The sequence below is a fragment of the Sapajus apella genome, unplaced genomic scaffold (assembly GCF_009761245.1).
Source record: "Sapajus apella isolate SASKATOON/1434 unplaced genomic scaffold, GSC_monkey_1.0 scaffold128, whole genome shotgun sequence".
NCBI lineage: Eukaryota > Metazoa > Chordata > Mammalia > Primates > Cebidae > Sapajus > Sapajus apella.
The window spans coordinates 1,283,908-1,300,519 of record NW_022437068.1 but is presented as its reverse complement, the minus strand read 5'-3'; the positions used below and the strand labels follow the sequence as shown (position 1 = coordinate 1,300,519).

Below are 16,612 nucleotides of genomic sequence, written 5' to 3'. Positions count from 1 at the left end.
CACACACACACACACACACACACACACACACACACACACACACACACTCTGAGAAGTCACAATGGCCCTGAGCCTCCAAATCTACCAAAATGTATCCAATCCAGACACTAATCTGGGTGCCACATCTCCCCAGAAGGCCCCTTCTCCCTAGCTTCCCTTCCCAGAACTCAGGGGCCACACTTGCTGCAAAGGACCCAGAGTACCAGGCAGGTGGCTTGCATTCTGCTTCCTGAAAGAGGTCTGGTTGGGTGACACTCATGGCTTTAGAGGTGGCAAACCATCTTCTCTTTGGAAATAATTCATCAGTGACAGAGGTAGAAGAGCAGTTCACAAATGGGCACTCTGAAAACTGCCCTTCTTGGTTCAACCCTGAAGTAACAGCAAGCCCCTCTGCCTCACCTTGCCCATGCCTGAGTGAGCGTGGCCAATCTTCACCACCACAGGGAACGTGGGCAGTGTCAGCTGAAAGCAGAGGAGAAAGAAATAAACTGTCAGAGTATGCCCATCTCTCTGTGGAATCCCACAAATATTTTTCTTGAAAATACCCTTGAGAGGGTTCTTTAAATAACTAGCCCAATCTACTTGCTTTACAGATTAAAAAACTGAGACCCATGGAATGACAGTGACTTTCCAAGGTCACACAGCATATTAGTGGCAGAGCTAAAAGAACCCTGTTCTCTTATTTGGTGTACCCTGCATCTTTAAAATGCAACTGTCAATCTTCTCTGCATTAGACAAAACCTGGGCAGGATTAGTCCTCAGACAAAGAGAATTTTAAAAAAGAAAGTACCTCTGAAAGGCTGAATTTTATTATATGTAGATGTACCTTAATAAACCTGCATTATATTTTAGAAATGCATCTTTGGCATCTTAATGTCCCTGTCATCATGTACCTCTTGGTCCTACAACCTTCAAAGGCCCAGCATTCCTGTAATGATCCTGGCTGTTTTCTCCCTCTTTCACACTCTTCACTGCTCACCAATACCACAAACTCACCATCAAACAAGGCTTTGCATGTGAAGGCCCAATTCTGCCCAGCTTGGGGTTTGAAAGAGAGCTGACAGAATAATTCAGTATGTTTATAAACAGAGAGATCCTTAGAGGCGCAAACTCTACATTGAGGTAGCCATACTTTAACAGAGGAGCAACAAAAACTTAAAAGAAGTATCCTCTAAGGGCAAGATTTCAAGCTGTTACAAAATGGTGATGGAAGAAGTAATATTGTGGAAGTGGAAGGAGCACTAGGCTAGATGTCAGGAGACGAGTACTCTAGTCCTCTCTGCCATAAACTTTCTACAAGTCACTGTATCTCACTGAGCCTCAGCCTTCACATCTGTCCATTGAAGAGATCAGATGGGATGCTTTCTGAGCTCCCTTCAAATGGTACATCAGCCTCTATCTTGGTCTGGACATTGTATAAAGAACCAGCCTGGATGCCAACCTGGGCATTTCATTTTTCAGTTAGACTCAGCTCTCTTTCAATTCCCTTCTTTTCAAACATCACTAACACCATCAAAATGAAAAGGTATCCCTTGAAGGAAATAATGCTGACCCAAATGAAAAGCCAGATTCCTGTGGGAACTAATATTTGAACAGATACTGGGGGTATCTGGCCCGAGGATTTCAGCATTCCTGGTTGAGGTCAGTCAAGGCTTGGAAAAAGAACTTCAAAGGGCTTCAGAAATCATATAGTTCAACTCTACTTTATGGAATGGAAACTGAGGCCCTGAGAGGCAAAAGTCACAAAGCTTAGTGACAGCCAGAATTGGAACCCAGCCTCCGACTATCCAGTCCAGCACCATGTGGAAACATTCCATAGCAATAATCCCATGGAAATTTGGGATTTGGAGGCTGGGAACACTATGCTCTGTCAAACAGCAGACAAGGCTCTGGTCACAGTCACCCCCAAGTCCCCTGCTTCTTCTTTTTTTTTTTTTTTTGAGATGGAGTCTCACTCTCTTGCCCAGACTGGAGTGCAGTGGTGCGATCTCAGCTCACTGCAACCTCCGCCTCCTGGGTTCAAGCAATTCTCCTGCCTCAGCCTCCAGAGTAGCTGGGATTACAGGTGCCTGCCAACATGCCCAGCTAATTTTTTTATTTTTAGTAGAGATGGAGTTTCACCATGTTGACCAGGTTGTGCCTGAACTCCTGACCTCAGGTGATCCACCAGCCTTGGCCTCCCAAAGTGCTGGAATTACAGGTGTGAGCCACCTAGCTGAGACATGCAAAAAAAATCAGTATAGCCTAGGGCCTCGAGAGGGCTTTGAGGTCCAAGGTTTGCCCTAAGTGATAGGACACCTTATGTTTTGTACCCACACCAGGAGTGCTGTCCCCAGCTATCTGGAGAGTCTGTGGCTCTGGGAGTGAGAAAGGGTTTCTAAAGCACTGGCTGCTTCTTTGACATCTCTCCCCACCCCCCCAGGCGACAGAGCCAAGACACACACACCCCAACTTTCTCTGTCCTGTTCCATTACTGTTTGCTGTTGCTTTGGAGCCTCATAAATAGGGCATTGAAAGCACTTCCTGCAGCTGAAAGAAGCCCTGAGTAGCTTGTCTCATTCCCAGCGTGCAGCTCAGCAAGGGGTCCGTCCTTCTCTGTCACTGTCTTTTTTGCCTGTTGTAATTCTGTCGGCCTCTCTCGGACTCTGCCTGTCTCACTCTTTCTGTCCGTGCCTTATTCTTTTTTTTTTTTTTTGAGATGGAGTTTCGCTGCTGCCTGAATCACAGCCCTCAGGCTTTCTGTCCTTATGCATTTATCTTTGTGGCTCTTTCTGCCCTTGACACCATACCCTCTTCCAGTGCTTTCCCTCTACTTCTAGACGGCTTCATGACTTAGGCAGGGTAACAGAGACCCGAGCCTCTTTCCGGCTCCCCTCTGCATCTTACTGAGTATGCAGGTCGGAAGAGCCTCGGGTCCTGCTGCCGCGGTGGCCTAGAGCCAAAGGAAGGAGGAGCCCATTGGGGCGGGATTGGCCCTTAGGGCCACCTCATAAAGCCTGGGGCGAGGGACGCAACACGTTAGGAAGGAGCCCTGTTGGGGCCGCACGGTCTGACAGACCTCACAGGCTCAATTGGGGCTCTGCAGTGTCATGCCCGGGAGCCCCCGGCCCGCGCCGAGCTGGGCGCTGTTGCTGCGGCTGCTGGCGTTGCTGCGGCCCCCTGGGCTGGGCGAGGCGTGCAGCTGCGCCCCTGCGCACCCTCAGCAGCACATCTGCCACTCAGCACTGGGTGAGTCCGAGGTCTGTGAGGTCCACAGCAGGGGGTGACTGTGGGGGATTGGTATCTTGCCAGCAGTAAACCAGGAGTCCAGAGGAAAAGGGAGGCGCTCAAATTCTGCACTGGTTGCCTCTTGCTGAGGCTGATGGGTCAGGAAGGACCAGGCGCCATAGTAACTTTGCAAGCACAGAACCTGACTGATTCATAAGGAAATGAAGATTGTGTCAGGGACTTCTACAGCGACCTCCCTCACTCTGGCCATATAGCAGTTACAGAGTATCACTGAACAAGGTGTCACCGGAGCTATCTGATGATTATTCTGAACTACTGGATTGGGGACAGAGGAGGGGAGAGGGCTTGCATTATAACCACCCATGTCTGTCCAGGCCTATAACTTAGGTTGCCACCAAGCCCCTACTGCAACCCACACGTTCTGTCCTTTCTCTTCTCTCTGCCTGGAATGTCCTCCCTCATACCCTTAAATTCCTGGCAAACTCCTACTCTTCCTTCAAGGTCTAACTTAGGTCTCTCTGCTTCTCTGCAGGCTCCTGGCTCCTTGGTGCGGCCTCAGCATCTCTAATGTCTTGGTGTTCCTAACTATGCTGTGCTATTGTTCTTTATTAGTGTGCCCTCCACTAGATCAAGAGCTCTGCAGGATGGGGACCCTGTCTTAATCACATCTATGGTCCTAGTGTCTAATGCAAGGCCAGGCACAGAGGAAGAGCTTCATCAATAGTTTTTGGTTATTAATGTTCAAATGGAAGAGATGCAACACCTCAGTGCTGCATCAGAACACTTATGAATTCAATAAACATTTACTAATATCAACTGTAGGCGGGCTGAGAGGCCTTGACCACAGCAATAAACTTCACACCAACTACCCTAAAAGGGCTCCACTTCCCTCCTCTACTCTGACTCCTACCCTGTGCCCCACTGCACACATGGCTATGGAGAACTAGAGCTCTCCAGACTAACTGGTTCAAAAGCCACAAAGAGCTACAGGACCTAATAAACCTGAGGGGTTTGGAACTTTAAGTGACTGCAGAGGAGGTATTCCCAGGTCCCCCTTCTCACACATCACGTGCTTACAACCTGACAACACCAAAACCAAGAATTGCCCTGTATACTTCTTCAGGAACCCTGGGGATCATCCAGACCTCAGGTATATTGCCCCCACCAGCTGCTAAAGGTTCCCCTTTTCCCTTTTCTATGCAGTGATTCGGGCCAAAATCTCCAGTGAGAAGGTAGTTCCTGCCAGTGCAGACCCTGCTGATACTGAAAAAATGCTCCGGTATGAAATCAAACAGATAAAGGTACATGGGGGCAGGCTGGGATGTGTAGCCCCTAGGGCTGATGGAGGAAAAATGGGCTCTATATTCTAGGAGGGCGGGTAGCTTTCAGGTGGCCTGGCTCAGTGATCTTTGGGTTTAGATGCTGAAGTGGAACTGGATGAGATTTGGAGGCAGGGCCCATTGATTCCCAGGGATATTGCAGGGGAGGGCCTTGGAGTCCATCTGGTCCCACAGCTGCTGGTATATGGAGCCACTACAGGTACCTACCGGAATAAACCAAGGTTTAGTTTTTTGTTTTGTTTTGTTTCGTTTTTTAAAGAGAGAAAATAATCTAGCAGGGCCATCTGTATACACAAAATTTTGAACTAGACTTTTGCTTAAATTTTTAGGCTGAGAAATCAGAAGTTTTTGCCTGTTAATATACAAAGTACACTCGCTGACCCAATGTTGCTTTTTTTTTGTAATTGCCTGTCAGATGTTCAAAGGGTTTGAGAAAGTCAAGGATGTTCAGTATATCTATACGCCTTTTGACTCTTCCCTCTGTGGTGTGAAACTAGAGGCCAACAGCCAGAAGCAGTATCTCTTGACTGGTAAGTTAAAGAACAGCAACTGGCCTTAACATAATAGATTCTGCCCTATGGGAGGTAGTGAGAAAGGAGCCAGGGTCTTCCTTGGGCAGCAGGCTGAGCCAGGTGGCATTTTCTTGGGCATAAAACAGAGTAGGGAGAAGCTTGTAACCTCCCTTTAAATGTAAGAGTTCTCATGACAGTCATCCTGGCCAATTGTTTCACTATTTTAAGGACAGGTTGCTCACCCACTGTAGGGCAGCTGATTCCATTTTCAAATAGTTTAAAATAGCATAAGATTTTTGGCAACTTGAGTCAAAATCTCCTCTCCGAAACTGCTCCTTGCAGGTCAGCTCTGCCCTTTGCACAGAACCTAACATGAGCTTGAGTCTAACACAGTTCTGTCTCTGTAAACTTTCCTCATTACTGAATTGGTTGGGATAAAACAGTTAAAGAATCACAAAACAATGTGACTCTATAAATGAATGCAATACTAAAATATTTTGGAGTTCAGGGAAAGGAACTATTTGGTAGTTGAGAACTATCAGGAAAGCTTCATTGTATAAGTGGGATCTAAACTGGCTCGAAAAGATAAAACAGTATTTAGAAAGAAAGCAAGGGAAAGAAAAAGCACAGTAGGGGAGAGAATAGGTGAAGGGATTCCACTATTTATCCACACATTTGGCAATGAATGACCATTTAGTCACTGCCATGCCTTGGTGAGGACAGTGGAGATTCAGTAACAAGTCAAAGTCCTTAAAAGAGTTCACTGTTCAGACATGGCTCTTTATGAGTAATAGGCACTGGAGGCTTCCCAGCTCTGAGGATGAGAAATTGTATAGAACTGAGGAGCTCCTGGATGGGAGAGGCAGAGAAGGACACACCACTGAGCCCTGCAGTTCCTAGGTCTGGCAGACCAGGCCCTTTCAAACTGTTATCCCACCTCTTTCCTAAACACTTACCCTCTGTGTGTCTTGCCCACTGCTAGGCACGGAGGTACATCAGGGGAAATAGGAAACACGTTTTCTGCCTTCAAGGAGGTCAAGTCTAACTATGGTTTGGGATAAATAACAAAAAAGCAAGTCTACAGAAAAGTCACCAATGGCACCCAGGCCCTTTAGGAGAAGGCACGAGCTCCTTTGCCTGGTGTTGAAAGCTCTTTGTGACCAGAACACTGCTGTCCTCTATAGCTTTGTCTTCTGCCATTTGTCAATGCCAGTTCCCAGTCCATCATTTTCCCAAGATGTGAACTCAACTACCTGCAGTTGCAGAAGGTATGCTGCCAGGCTGTGTCCTCCTGCTCTGCATACGATAGTCCCAATGACAGGAAGCCCTTCCCCCAACCTGTTTGGCAAGTGAACTCCTACGTATCCCATCAAGGCTCAAGGCAAGCATAATCTCGTCTGAGATACCTTCCTTGACCCACACCCCTTCCATAGATGGAAATAATTGTATGTTCCTTTGTTCTTATACCGTACTTTGTATAGAACCACACAACAGTATAATTTTCCTCTACTTATCTATCTACCCTACTAATTTGTAAGCTCCTTGGGAGCAGAGATCCTGTCATTTTTATATCTGTATTCCTGGTACTAGATCATAGGTAGTTGCTCAGTGAGTAAATGATTGAGTGGCTGAGGTTCTAAAAGAGGTATGGGCCAGGTGGTCAGGGATGGCTTTGTGGTGGTACTGAAAAGGGTCTCTGAAAGGTGAAAAGTAGCTTCACAGGTAAAAAGTGGGAACTTTCCTATGGGGAAGGAGAAAGACTCACCAACCTAGAGGTAGAGACTGGCCTGTGCAGATACTGGGAAGGACTGGAAAGGGGAAGGAGCCCATTATTTATTCAATATCTTCTATGGGCCCACAACTGTGCTGGGAACTTTATAGACATTCTCTTATTTAATGTGACCTTATTATTTTCATCTTCCAGCTGAGAGGTTATACAACTTTCTTAAGATCATTCAGCTAGTAAATGACAGAGAAGAAAGAGGGTGTTCCCACCCAGACTCTGACTTTAAAGCCCACATTCTTCTCTCTGTACCATGCTAAACGAAAAGGCCTTCACCAGATCCCACAACTCTGCCTCGTACAAACATAATCTGTTTGTCTTTTAGCTACAAAGATTACAGTGATTTTTATTTTTTGATCCCTTCATTGAGCCCCATGCCACCACTGCCACCAAAAAGTCATTAGAGAGGCTGTAACTCTGGGCTCTTCAAGTGGCCCAACCTGGGCCACTTGAGCTCCAGGAGCAGAATTCTGATGCTTGACTCTCCTCCATCTCCCCTCAAAGGTCAGGTCCTCAGTGATGGAAAAGTATTCATCCATCTGTGCAACTACATCGAGCCCTGGGAGGACCTGTCCTTGGTGCAGAGGGAAAGTCTGAATCATCACTACCATTTGAACTGTGCCTGCCAAGTAAGGGAATGTCCATTTCCAAAGTCTTTGGGGATGGGGGAAGGGTCCTGAGCCTTAATTCATGCATGAATTTATTCACTTACTAGACTGTACTTGAGATCTGCCATGGATAAGGCACTGTATGAAGTTGGGGATGAGAAAGCAACATGGTCTGTAGGCCCTGATCTCAAAGTACTTATACTTTGGCTGGGACGGTGGCCATCACAGGAGGCGGACTGAGATAACTGTAATACAGCCACCCTTTAAAGAGAGTCTATTCTTTGTCAGCCACTGTAATAGTAAATTTATTGCAAATGTTTAATTTAGTCTCCAAAATATATTTATGAAGAATTAAGATTTCCATTTTAAGGTGAAGAAATGAAAGCCCTGCGAAGTGAAGTGATTTGCTCAAGGTCAGTGGTAAAGACCCTCAGAGCTGTCTGACTCCAGAGATGGCATTATGTGGCAATATTGAACATGGGGAAACTTGGGGAAGAATTCAGAGGAAGACTGGGGACCAGGAAAGGCTTCATATGACAGGGGACATTTGAGATGGGCTGTAAGGGAATGTAGGAGTCTGAAAGGCAGCAATGGAAAAAGAAGGACACCCTACTGACTTTGATGTTGTGTGGCCATGACTCTAGATCACCACCTGCTATACAGTGCCTTGTACCATCTCAGCCCCTAACGAGTGCCTCTGGACAGACTGGCTGTTGGAACAAAAGCTCTATGGGTACCAGGCTCAGCATTATGTCTGTATGAAGCATGTTGACGGCACCTGCAGCTGGTACCGGGGCCACCTGCTTCTCAGGAAGGAGTTTGTTGACATCATCCAGCCCTAGTAGGGATCAGTGACTACTACATCCCTTCAAGAGTCCTGAAGATCAAGCCAGTTCTCTGTTCCTGTGGAGCTTTGGCCATCACCACCTCACTCCTTGCTGCCAGCTAATATGAAGTGCCAAGTGGACGGTCTGGTCACTGTCAGGGGAGGGAAGGGGCAGGCATGTTATAGCTTGTGTCCAGGACCCTGGCCTAGAACCTGTCAAGGGCTAGGGAAGGTAGCATGACTTTTCTACCCTGCCCTCTGCCTGTCACCCCTGCCTCCCAAACCCCATTAGTCTAGCCTTATACCTGTTACTGCAAGTGTTTCTTCTGGCTTACTTTGTTTTCTAAAGCCAGGACTATTCACTTTCCTCCCCAGGAAAATGTGTTTTCTTTTGCCTTTATCAATCTGTTAAGGGAGAAATGGTGAATGTCATACATATGAGATGGTATATCCTTGTGATGTATAGTATCAGAAGGTGGGTTGACAGCATCATAAACAGGCTGACTGGCAGGAATGAAAAGAACAACATACCGTGGCTGTGTATCCTCTACTTCCCCTGTCTCAACTCATCCTAGTCTTCTGATACACTTTCATCTGTTGGGGGAGTCATTTGAGGGACACAGAATCACTCAGTGTGAGAGCTAGAATGGCCTAACCTTCCTCCCCATGCTGTTATCCCCTCTATACCATTTCTGGCAGAGGGTCCCACCTGGTTAGCACGCCTCTTTGAATAAGAATGCACTTACAGTCTCAGAATAGGTACTGCTTCTCCAGGTTAACTATTCGTAATACCCTCAACTGATGTCCACAAGGCTTCTCTTCTGTCTCTTTTAAATTACTAACATCTTCATTCCTATTTCAGAACTTTTTAAAAGCCACAAAACCTTTTTCTTATAGAGTTGAAATCACTCATCATTGGTTTTTGACACCACAGAGTGGTGGTCCTCTCTTGAGGGCAAATTTCAGGATAGAGCACCGGAGACAAATAACACAAAGGCCCTTGAGGGGAAAGGATGGTAGATAGGGAATATACCTGGCAATTGTGGCAGTTTTTTTCCAGCAGCCAGCCCTGCTAGGTGCTACAGCAGGAAAAAGTCAGCTTTGATCCTCAGAGAGCCCTATGCACCCTTCAGCTCAGTCCTCACCACTGTGTCTTGGGCTCCCTGAGATTCCCCAACCAAAGGACCCTTAGGGCTTCTCAGCCTCTGTGAGGCTTCCTGGCTTACCCTGAAAGGAAAAGTCCTGATATTTGCCTCTAGAATTTATTAAGGACAAGAGCTTAAAGTTTCAGAGTCTCTCCTGGGGGAAGCTCTGGCAAAGATGACAGAGACAGCTCTTTTTAAGGCCCAAGATTGTTTTTTAATATGTGGTCTACTGGTCAGCAGGGCCATGCACAATGTTTCAGAAGATGGCTCTTGACCTGCAGAAATGGTGCAAACGGAGACCCCTTTTGACCAAGGAAGTGGGGAGGTGGGGACAAACATGATCTCTGTTTCACTTGGAATGCTTTGCAGGGAGTTTCCACTGGTGGGTTAAGCAAGATCACCAACTGATCACACCAGTGCAGGGCAGAGGGTATGGGGACAGGGAAGAAAGGATTTTGAGCTCCAGGTCCTTGCAGAGGAAAAACACTGCCAATAGCCTCCTTACCAACCAACCGTCCCATCTCTCTGCTCCTTCTAACTTCCTAGGATGGCCTCAGAGAAGGCACAGTGTTAACTCAGCCTTATTACAGTCATGGAAGCCAGGTGAATGGGAGAGTCAGGGGAATAGTAAGAGTAGGAGCAATGCCTCACATCTAGTAGAATGCTTCACACTCTCCCAGAGGCTATTACTTAATGAATCTCACCTAAATTGTGTATGTACCATATTAGAATATCCTGTGCAGGGATAATTATGCCCTCTTGACTGTCTTATTGGAAACTGCACACATTGAGGAAATGTAGCTTATTCAATGACAATTTGCAGAGCCAGGGCTGGGACTCAAAGCAATGAGATCTGATTGCTGGTCCAGAAGTTTATTATTCTCTCAGCTTGATTAAAGTGCCCTTACTCCTGTTCTTCCCTATTCTATCTAGAATTTGACAAGAGGCTAAAATCTAGCTATTCCAGTCGCACAAGTTCTACAGTTCCACCCCAGTGGAGTCTTTGGGGTTGAGACACTGAGGCCCTTGTCAGAGCCCCACAGTGACCAGGTGGCTAAGTGCAAAATGAAAACAGCAGAAAGACTAATGTCCCCACTGAGCCACCTACCATCTCTTTGTGGTTGGGGTAGTATGTCTGTTCAATGAGGGGGAACTTTTCTCCTCCCAGTGTCTTGTAGATGGCGACCAGCTGGGCAAACTGCAAAAGAAAAGCAAATGTTTCAGCTTATCACAGATAACTTCTGAAAGAGACAGAACATCAACCCATGAAATATTTATTGAGCATTTGCTCTGTGGAGGACTTTATGCTAAGCACTGTGAGGATATAAAAGAAGTGTACAATTTCTATTCCCAAGGATATGATATGCATTAATTGGGGAAGGAAAAGAGAGTGAGCTAAAATTCAATTACCTTTCTAAATTTTAATGATGTTTCATTCAATCCTCAAATCAAATTGATGAACTAGCTAATTTAACATCTTCATTTTACATATGGGGTCCAGAGAGGTTACAAAACTTGCCTAAAGTCACAGAACTGCAAGGTGAAGCTGGGATTGAAAGTGGGGTCTCTAACTTTCCATATCTGCATCTCCAAGTAATGGCAAGGCATGAAGCTGGCCAAGTCTTGGAAGTTCAAATGCCAGGCAAAGGAATGATGGATTTTTCTGGGAAGCAGTATGCAGCCACCAAGAATTTGAGCAGGAAGCATCATAAAATGAAGCTGATCTTCAGGAAGATTAGGATAAAATGGTCATGGTATGTGGAATAGACAGGCCAGTCTTTCTGGGACTTACTACCCAACCAGGGACTAAACTCACTGGACCCTTTGCCAACGTATGAGAAACTGAAATAGCTCCATGAGGAAGGGACAAAATACACATACTTACAATGTCAGGGTTGAAAGGCTTTCTCAGTGCATAGTTGGGATCCCCTAGCCCCTCCATTTTATAAATGAAGAAACTGAGGTCCAGAGAGGTCACTTGCCCAAGGTCACACAGTAGTTGAGACAGGTTCACAGCCAAGCCCCTTCATTTCCAATCCATACCCTCTCCTTATTCCTGCAAATAGCTGCCTGTCAAGCTCTGCAAAAACTATGCCCTTTCCACAGGAAACACAGGACTTTCCTGCTCAATCCAGTAACATACATACCTATACTCCCATCCCCAGTGCTTCAGCAGCAGAGGAAACACGTATTCTCTCTAGGGCTACTGGATTAGTTCATGTTCCAAGCTACCTGGTATTTGGGATGGCTAGAAGGGAAACCTGTTAGATGAAATCTGTTTATCAGAGAAAGGAAGGCTAGAACATTTTTCAGAAGCTCAGGTCCTATTCTCTATAAGCGATGCCAGCACATGAGCCAGGGAGGGGCGAGGAAGTTGGGGCAGTAAAAGCTTGGAGCTGGGCTGTTAGAAAACCAGAATCTTCTGATACTTGTTCCATTAACTTCCTAGGTGTCCTTGGGCAAATAATTTTTTCTTTCTGGATCTCACTTTCTTCATATATAAAATGACAGGGTTAAATTTGATCAGCTACTCAAACTTTATACCACAAAGAATATCCCTTTATTATATTTCCTCCCAAATTCTGCTATCGAACTGCAGTTTAAGTGATTGCCTGTTGTGGTCCTTCTATGGGTACAGATATAATTTTGTTATTTTTGAAATGCTGGAAAACACTGGAATTCCGGGTCCCTCCCTTTAGTAACAAACAATTGGTAACTCTAGAGCTCTAGGGCCCCCTCCAGGACTGAAAGGATGATTCATGGACTCTCAAGCCCGTTAAGATATCATTGTCAAGAGGGATTTTGTAGAGTTTCTAGAGTAGCCCTCTCATTTGACAAATTGAGATTGAGGCTGGAGAAAGAAGCAAAGGAAAGTACAGGCTCCCAGATCACATCCTGGCGTAAGGGCTGCACTGTGAGAGCACTTAGGTCTCTTTTCCTTGCTGGGTGCATTCTCCATTGTACCCTCCTGTCCTCGCCATCTTGGTCCTTCAATTTGCTTTTACTGTCAAGAACGGATCCTCAGACCTTTTCTGCCTTCTCTGATTCTGCCCACCTGCTCATCTGACCTTTACATCCTACATGCCCATCTGGGCCTGGTTGGACTCCTGCTCTGCCTCTGGACACCTGCCTGAGCTCCCAAGGCTCTCCAGCATCCCTGGGGAGCTAATGCCAGCTCTGCCTAATGACCTCTGTCCTGCTGCAGCCCACACTCTGGCATGGCACCAAAGCATGTGGGGGAGTTACAGAGACACCACACAGATGCCAGGACAGCCTGCGGCAGACTCTCAGAGCCCTGGGATAGCCAACACAATAATGGCAGCCAATTCCCAGGCTTTTGTTGGGTCTCAAGAAGCTCACCCCACCCTCCTCTCCAGCAGTCCCTGTCTGCTCAAGGTACTGAGCTTGGCATCTAACCCATACCTCCCTGGAAACTTAGATTAAATCACAGGCATACAGTCACCAATTAAACTAATGTAACATCTGATAAGAGCCGTTTCCTCTACACATAGACAAAAGAATGAATTTGGGAGTGGGGGTGCTCTTGGCAATTGATACGAAGATATGTCCATTATAATCACTCATCCAATGAATCAAGATAGAATTTTTGGAAAAAATGGGATTCCAGATCCATTTGAGTAATGTGTCCATATGCCTATCACTCCTGGAAATTAAATGATTTAATTTAACTCTGGTGTACTTGTCTCCAAAAACTCAGAAAGACTGACAGAATTTCAGATAAATTGGCAGCAATAAAGGGTGGTGTCATTCCTGCTTTGTTGGAATGCTGCTTTCATTGACAGGTCCACTTCTCCTCCCCAAATCCCAGTGGCCTGTCTTGACCAATTTCAGAGACAGCAATGTGCTCGGAGACAGAGTTGTGCAAGATAGGGCCTTTTCTAACCCAACCAAAGTCTCTCTACACACCAACAGCAGTCACAGTAAAGATATTTAGAAACATAGGCCAAAGTAATCAACTGAGAGGGACCCTCCCCTCACAGTCACCAAATTTGTTCACTCTCACGAACAAGCAGAGAACAATATGTAAAATGTCATTCATAGGGCAGCTGCTTAGTGAAACTGAAGGGAGAACTTGAGGTCTGGCCAGGGAGCCCTGCTGTTCTCATGTGATGCCCAAGGCAATATGCTGAGATTGTGAATGGGTGAGAGTGTGACCCCTCACCAGATCCCAGATCCTGGGAGGAGCAAAGCCCTAGCCACGGCTCTCCCCATTCTCCCTGCCCTGGCCTCTGGCACAGTTTAGGAAAAGAAAACAGGGAACAAATTTCTTTAATAGAACCCATATACTAGGAGCCTGTAACAACCAGGCTGTCAAAGTGGTAGCAGGTGCTACTATTATTCTCAGTTTGTAGATGAATAAACTGGGACACAGGTTCAGTCAGAGGGTTGAAAAGTAGTGAAATCACCCAGAAAAAGTTGCTAATAGCAGGATCACCCTGTGTGGCTAAGACAGAGTAAAATTATGACAAGTACCTGGAGTGCAGGTGGGTTAGGACATGTGTGCAGTAGGAAGGACATGTGACTGAGGAGAAAGGGGAGTTCCCCAGAAAAGACACTTGGAGAAGGTATCACATACACTCTTCTGTGATTGGCAACATACTCCAGTAACACACTCTGTTACCCTGTTTCTGCAGAATCTAGGATTCTAGATGCCTCAGGCCAGGCAGAGGGAAAGGCTGAACAAAGGGAGCTTGGGAACCCATCCTTCTCCTTAACCCTGGCAGTTCCCAGCCCTCCTAACTCCCTGTCCATTGCTCTTTCTCTTACACTCCAAGCTCTCCCCAGCTTCCAAAGGAAAAAGACAGCTGTTAGTTTCCAGGGTGGAAAAAAAGATCAAGAGCAGAGGTGACAGATCTGTTTGGTTTAAAACACACACACACACACACACACACACACACACACACTCTCTCTCTCTCTCTCTCTCTCTCTCTCTCTCTCTCTCTCTAGCTCTCTGAGTGGTATAAAGGCTTGGAGTTTAGAAACTTCACAATTAGCCACCAGTGGCAGGAACCCTGGCAATCCAGTGTGTGTGACAACTGAAATTTGATTTTTGCAAAACAAGAAGAAGGGCCTTCTGCATCTTGAGGTCCAGAAGTCCCTCCTAGGGACCTGGATCCTACCCTTTTACCTGGGAGAAGGGGGCCTCACTCACCACCTATGGCTTGTCACAGAAGTTGTAAATGGATTCCAGTGAGTTGATGCTGGGGAGGCCTGCATACTGCAGGCCAATGAAGATGTGATTAGGGGCAGGTGTTACCTTCTGAGAGGGCCAGCCTGGAGCAGCAGAGCCAGCAGAGGAGCTGGGTCCCCTCAGTGGTCTGAGGGGAAGCCAGAGTGCCCCCAAAGCCATCATAAGTCACTCTCCCTCCTAGCACCACTTTTTCTATCTGCCTAAAAGTTCCCATGCCCTCCTAGATTTCTAAATTGGCCAAGGAAGAGAAAACCAGATCAGCTTCTTCCTTATATAGGAGCCTCAATCTATGTTAGAGGCAGTGGGATGTAGAGAAATCCTGGCACTATAACTTTGGCAAGTTACATAATCCTTTCTAGGTCTTGCTTCTCTGTAAAAAGTGATAATAATGACAATAATATCTTCCTTGTAAGGTAAAGATTAAATACTATTAATGTAGAAAAACCTCAGAAACTGGTCTCCTAAAGTAAGTGGTTTTCTACTCCTTACTTTCCTTCTTTAATTTTCCTATCTCTATCATGAAGGGTTAAGGTCATAGTTAGGGTTATGCTTTAATGATCTCCAAGTACACTTCCGGCTCATAAGTATCTGATTCACATGCATGTGGATAAATTTAACTTTCAGGTTGCTGAACCACTTATTAGGACTCTGTCACTACCTCTGAGTTGAACTATTCCCTTGGTTGCCACTGGGCTCAGGCCTTTCCAAAAGTTTGATCATTCTAGGAGGCAAGAAACAAACATTTTTATCATTGCAGCCCATGGCCAAGGGCAGAGCCTACAGACCTACAAGGACTTCCTCACAGAATTCTTGTATGACTTTGTCATGAGGCAAAGGGTACACTCCGTAGCAAAGGTGCCCAGCCTGTGACAAGTGATGCTGTGCTACTGCAATGGCCTGCCCTCCCCCACATCCCAGGGGAAGCTCCTCTCACATCCTCTTAGTTGGGGCCTACTGCATCCTGAGTCCCTCCTAGAGACCTGGGAGATGTAGGGCCTGGATCCTACCCTTTTACTTGGGGAAAGGGGGCCTCACTCACCACCCATGGCTTGTCACAGAAGTTGTATATGGATTCCAGTGAGTTGATGCTGGGGAGGCCAGCATACTGCATGCCAATGATCAGGTGGCGGAAGTCCTCATTCTCTGCCATGCCAAATGCATGCTGCCGGATGAGCACGAAGTCTGGTCGGAAGGACCTGGCAAGAATGTAGAGGCAAGTCTGCCATTAACCAGCACTTCAGACCATATATCATTTTGGTTCCCATTTCCAAAACCCAAGACAGAGAAGAGGGTTTAGGGACCACCTGGTCCAAGCCCCTCATTTCCGTTGCCCACACTGGAGTACAGTGGCACTACAAAACCATAAACTCAATCATAAACTGTAACCTCAAACTCCTGGGTTCAAGTGATCCTCCTGCCTTAGCCTGCTAAGTAACCTAGTACTATAGGCATGTACCACCATGCCCAGCTAATTCTTTATTTTTTGGAGAGACAAGGTCTTACTGTGTTGCCTAGGCTGTTCTCGAACTCTTGGGCTCAAGTGATCCTCTCGCCTCGGCCTCTCAAGTAGCTAGGACTATAGGCATGCGCCATGACCGACCCCTGGCTAATTTTTTCACTTTTTGGAGAGATAAGGTCTCACTATGTTGCTCAGGCTGGTCTCAAACTCCTGGGCTCAAGTGATTTTTCTGCTTCAGTGACTCAAAGCGCTGGGAGTGCAGGCATGAGCAACGGTTGTAATTTTATTATTTTTATTTTTATTATTATTATTATTATTTTTTTGAGACGGAGTTTCGCTCTTGTTACCCAGGCTGGAGTGCAATGGCGCGATCTCGGCTCACTGCAACCTCCGCCTCCTGGGTTCAGGCAATTCTCCTGCCTCAACCTCCTGAGTAGCTGGGATTACAGGCACGGGCCACCATGCCCAGCTAATGTTTTTGTATTTTTAGTAGAGACGG

At 46.3% G+C, this 16,612-nt stretch overlaps 2 protein-coding genes across 4 annotated transcripts in view; one reads left to right on the top strand and one right to left on the bottom strand.

The window, feature by feature from the left end:
- SYN2 (synapsin II) overlaps positions 1-16,612 on the bottom strand; it is a 237,243-nt gene that overhangs the window by 66,923 nt on the left and 153,708 nt on the right. For all 3 annotated transcript variants that reach the window (XM_032262256.1, XM_032262258.1, XM_032262257.1), the window contains exons 4-6: positions 15,694-15,850; positions 10,551-10,640; positions 400-462 (exon numbers count right to left, since the gene is read on the bottom strand). In XM_032262256.1, the coding sequence (XP_032118147.1) occupies positions 400-462; positions 10,551-10,640; positions 15,694-15,850 (310 nt within the window). The remainder of the gene's footprint in view (positions 1-399; positions 463-10,550; positions 10,641-15,693; positions 15,851-16,612) is intronic.
- Positions 2,736-13,213, top strand: TIMP4 (TIMP metallopeptidase inhibitor 4). The gene is made up of 5 exons (XM_032262259.1): positions 2,736-3,228; positions 4,432-4,529; positions 4,984-5,098; positions 7,368-7,492; positions 8,116-13,213. Exons 1-5 carry the CDS (start codon positions 3,090-3,092, stop codon positions 8,311-8,313), a joined length of 675 nt encoding a protein of 224 aa, XP_032118150.1. The 5' UTR covers positions 2,736-3,089; the 3' UTR covers positions 8,314-13,213.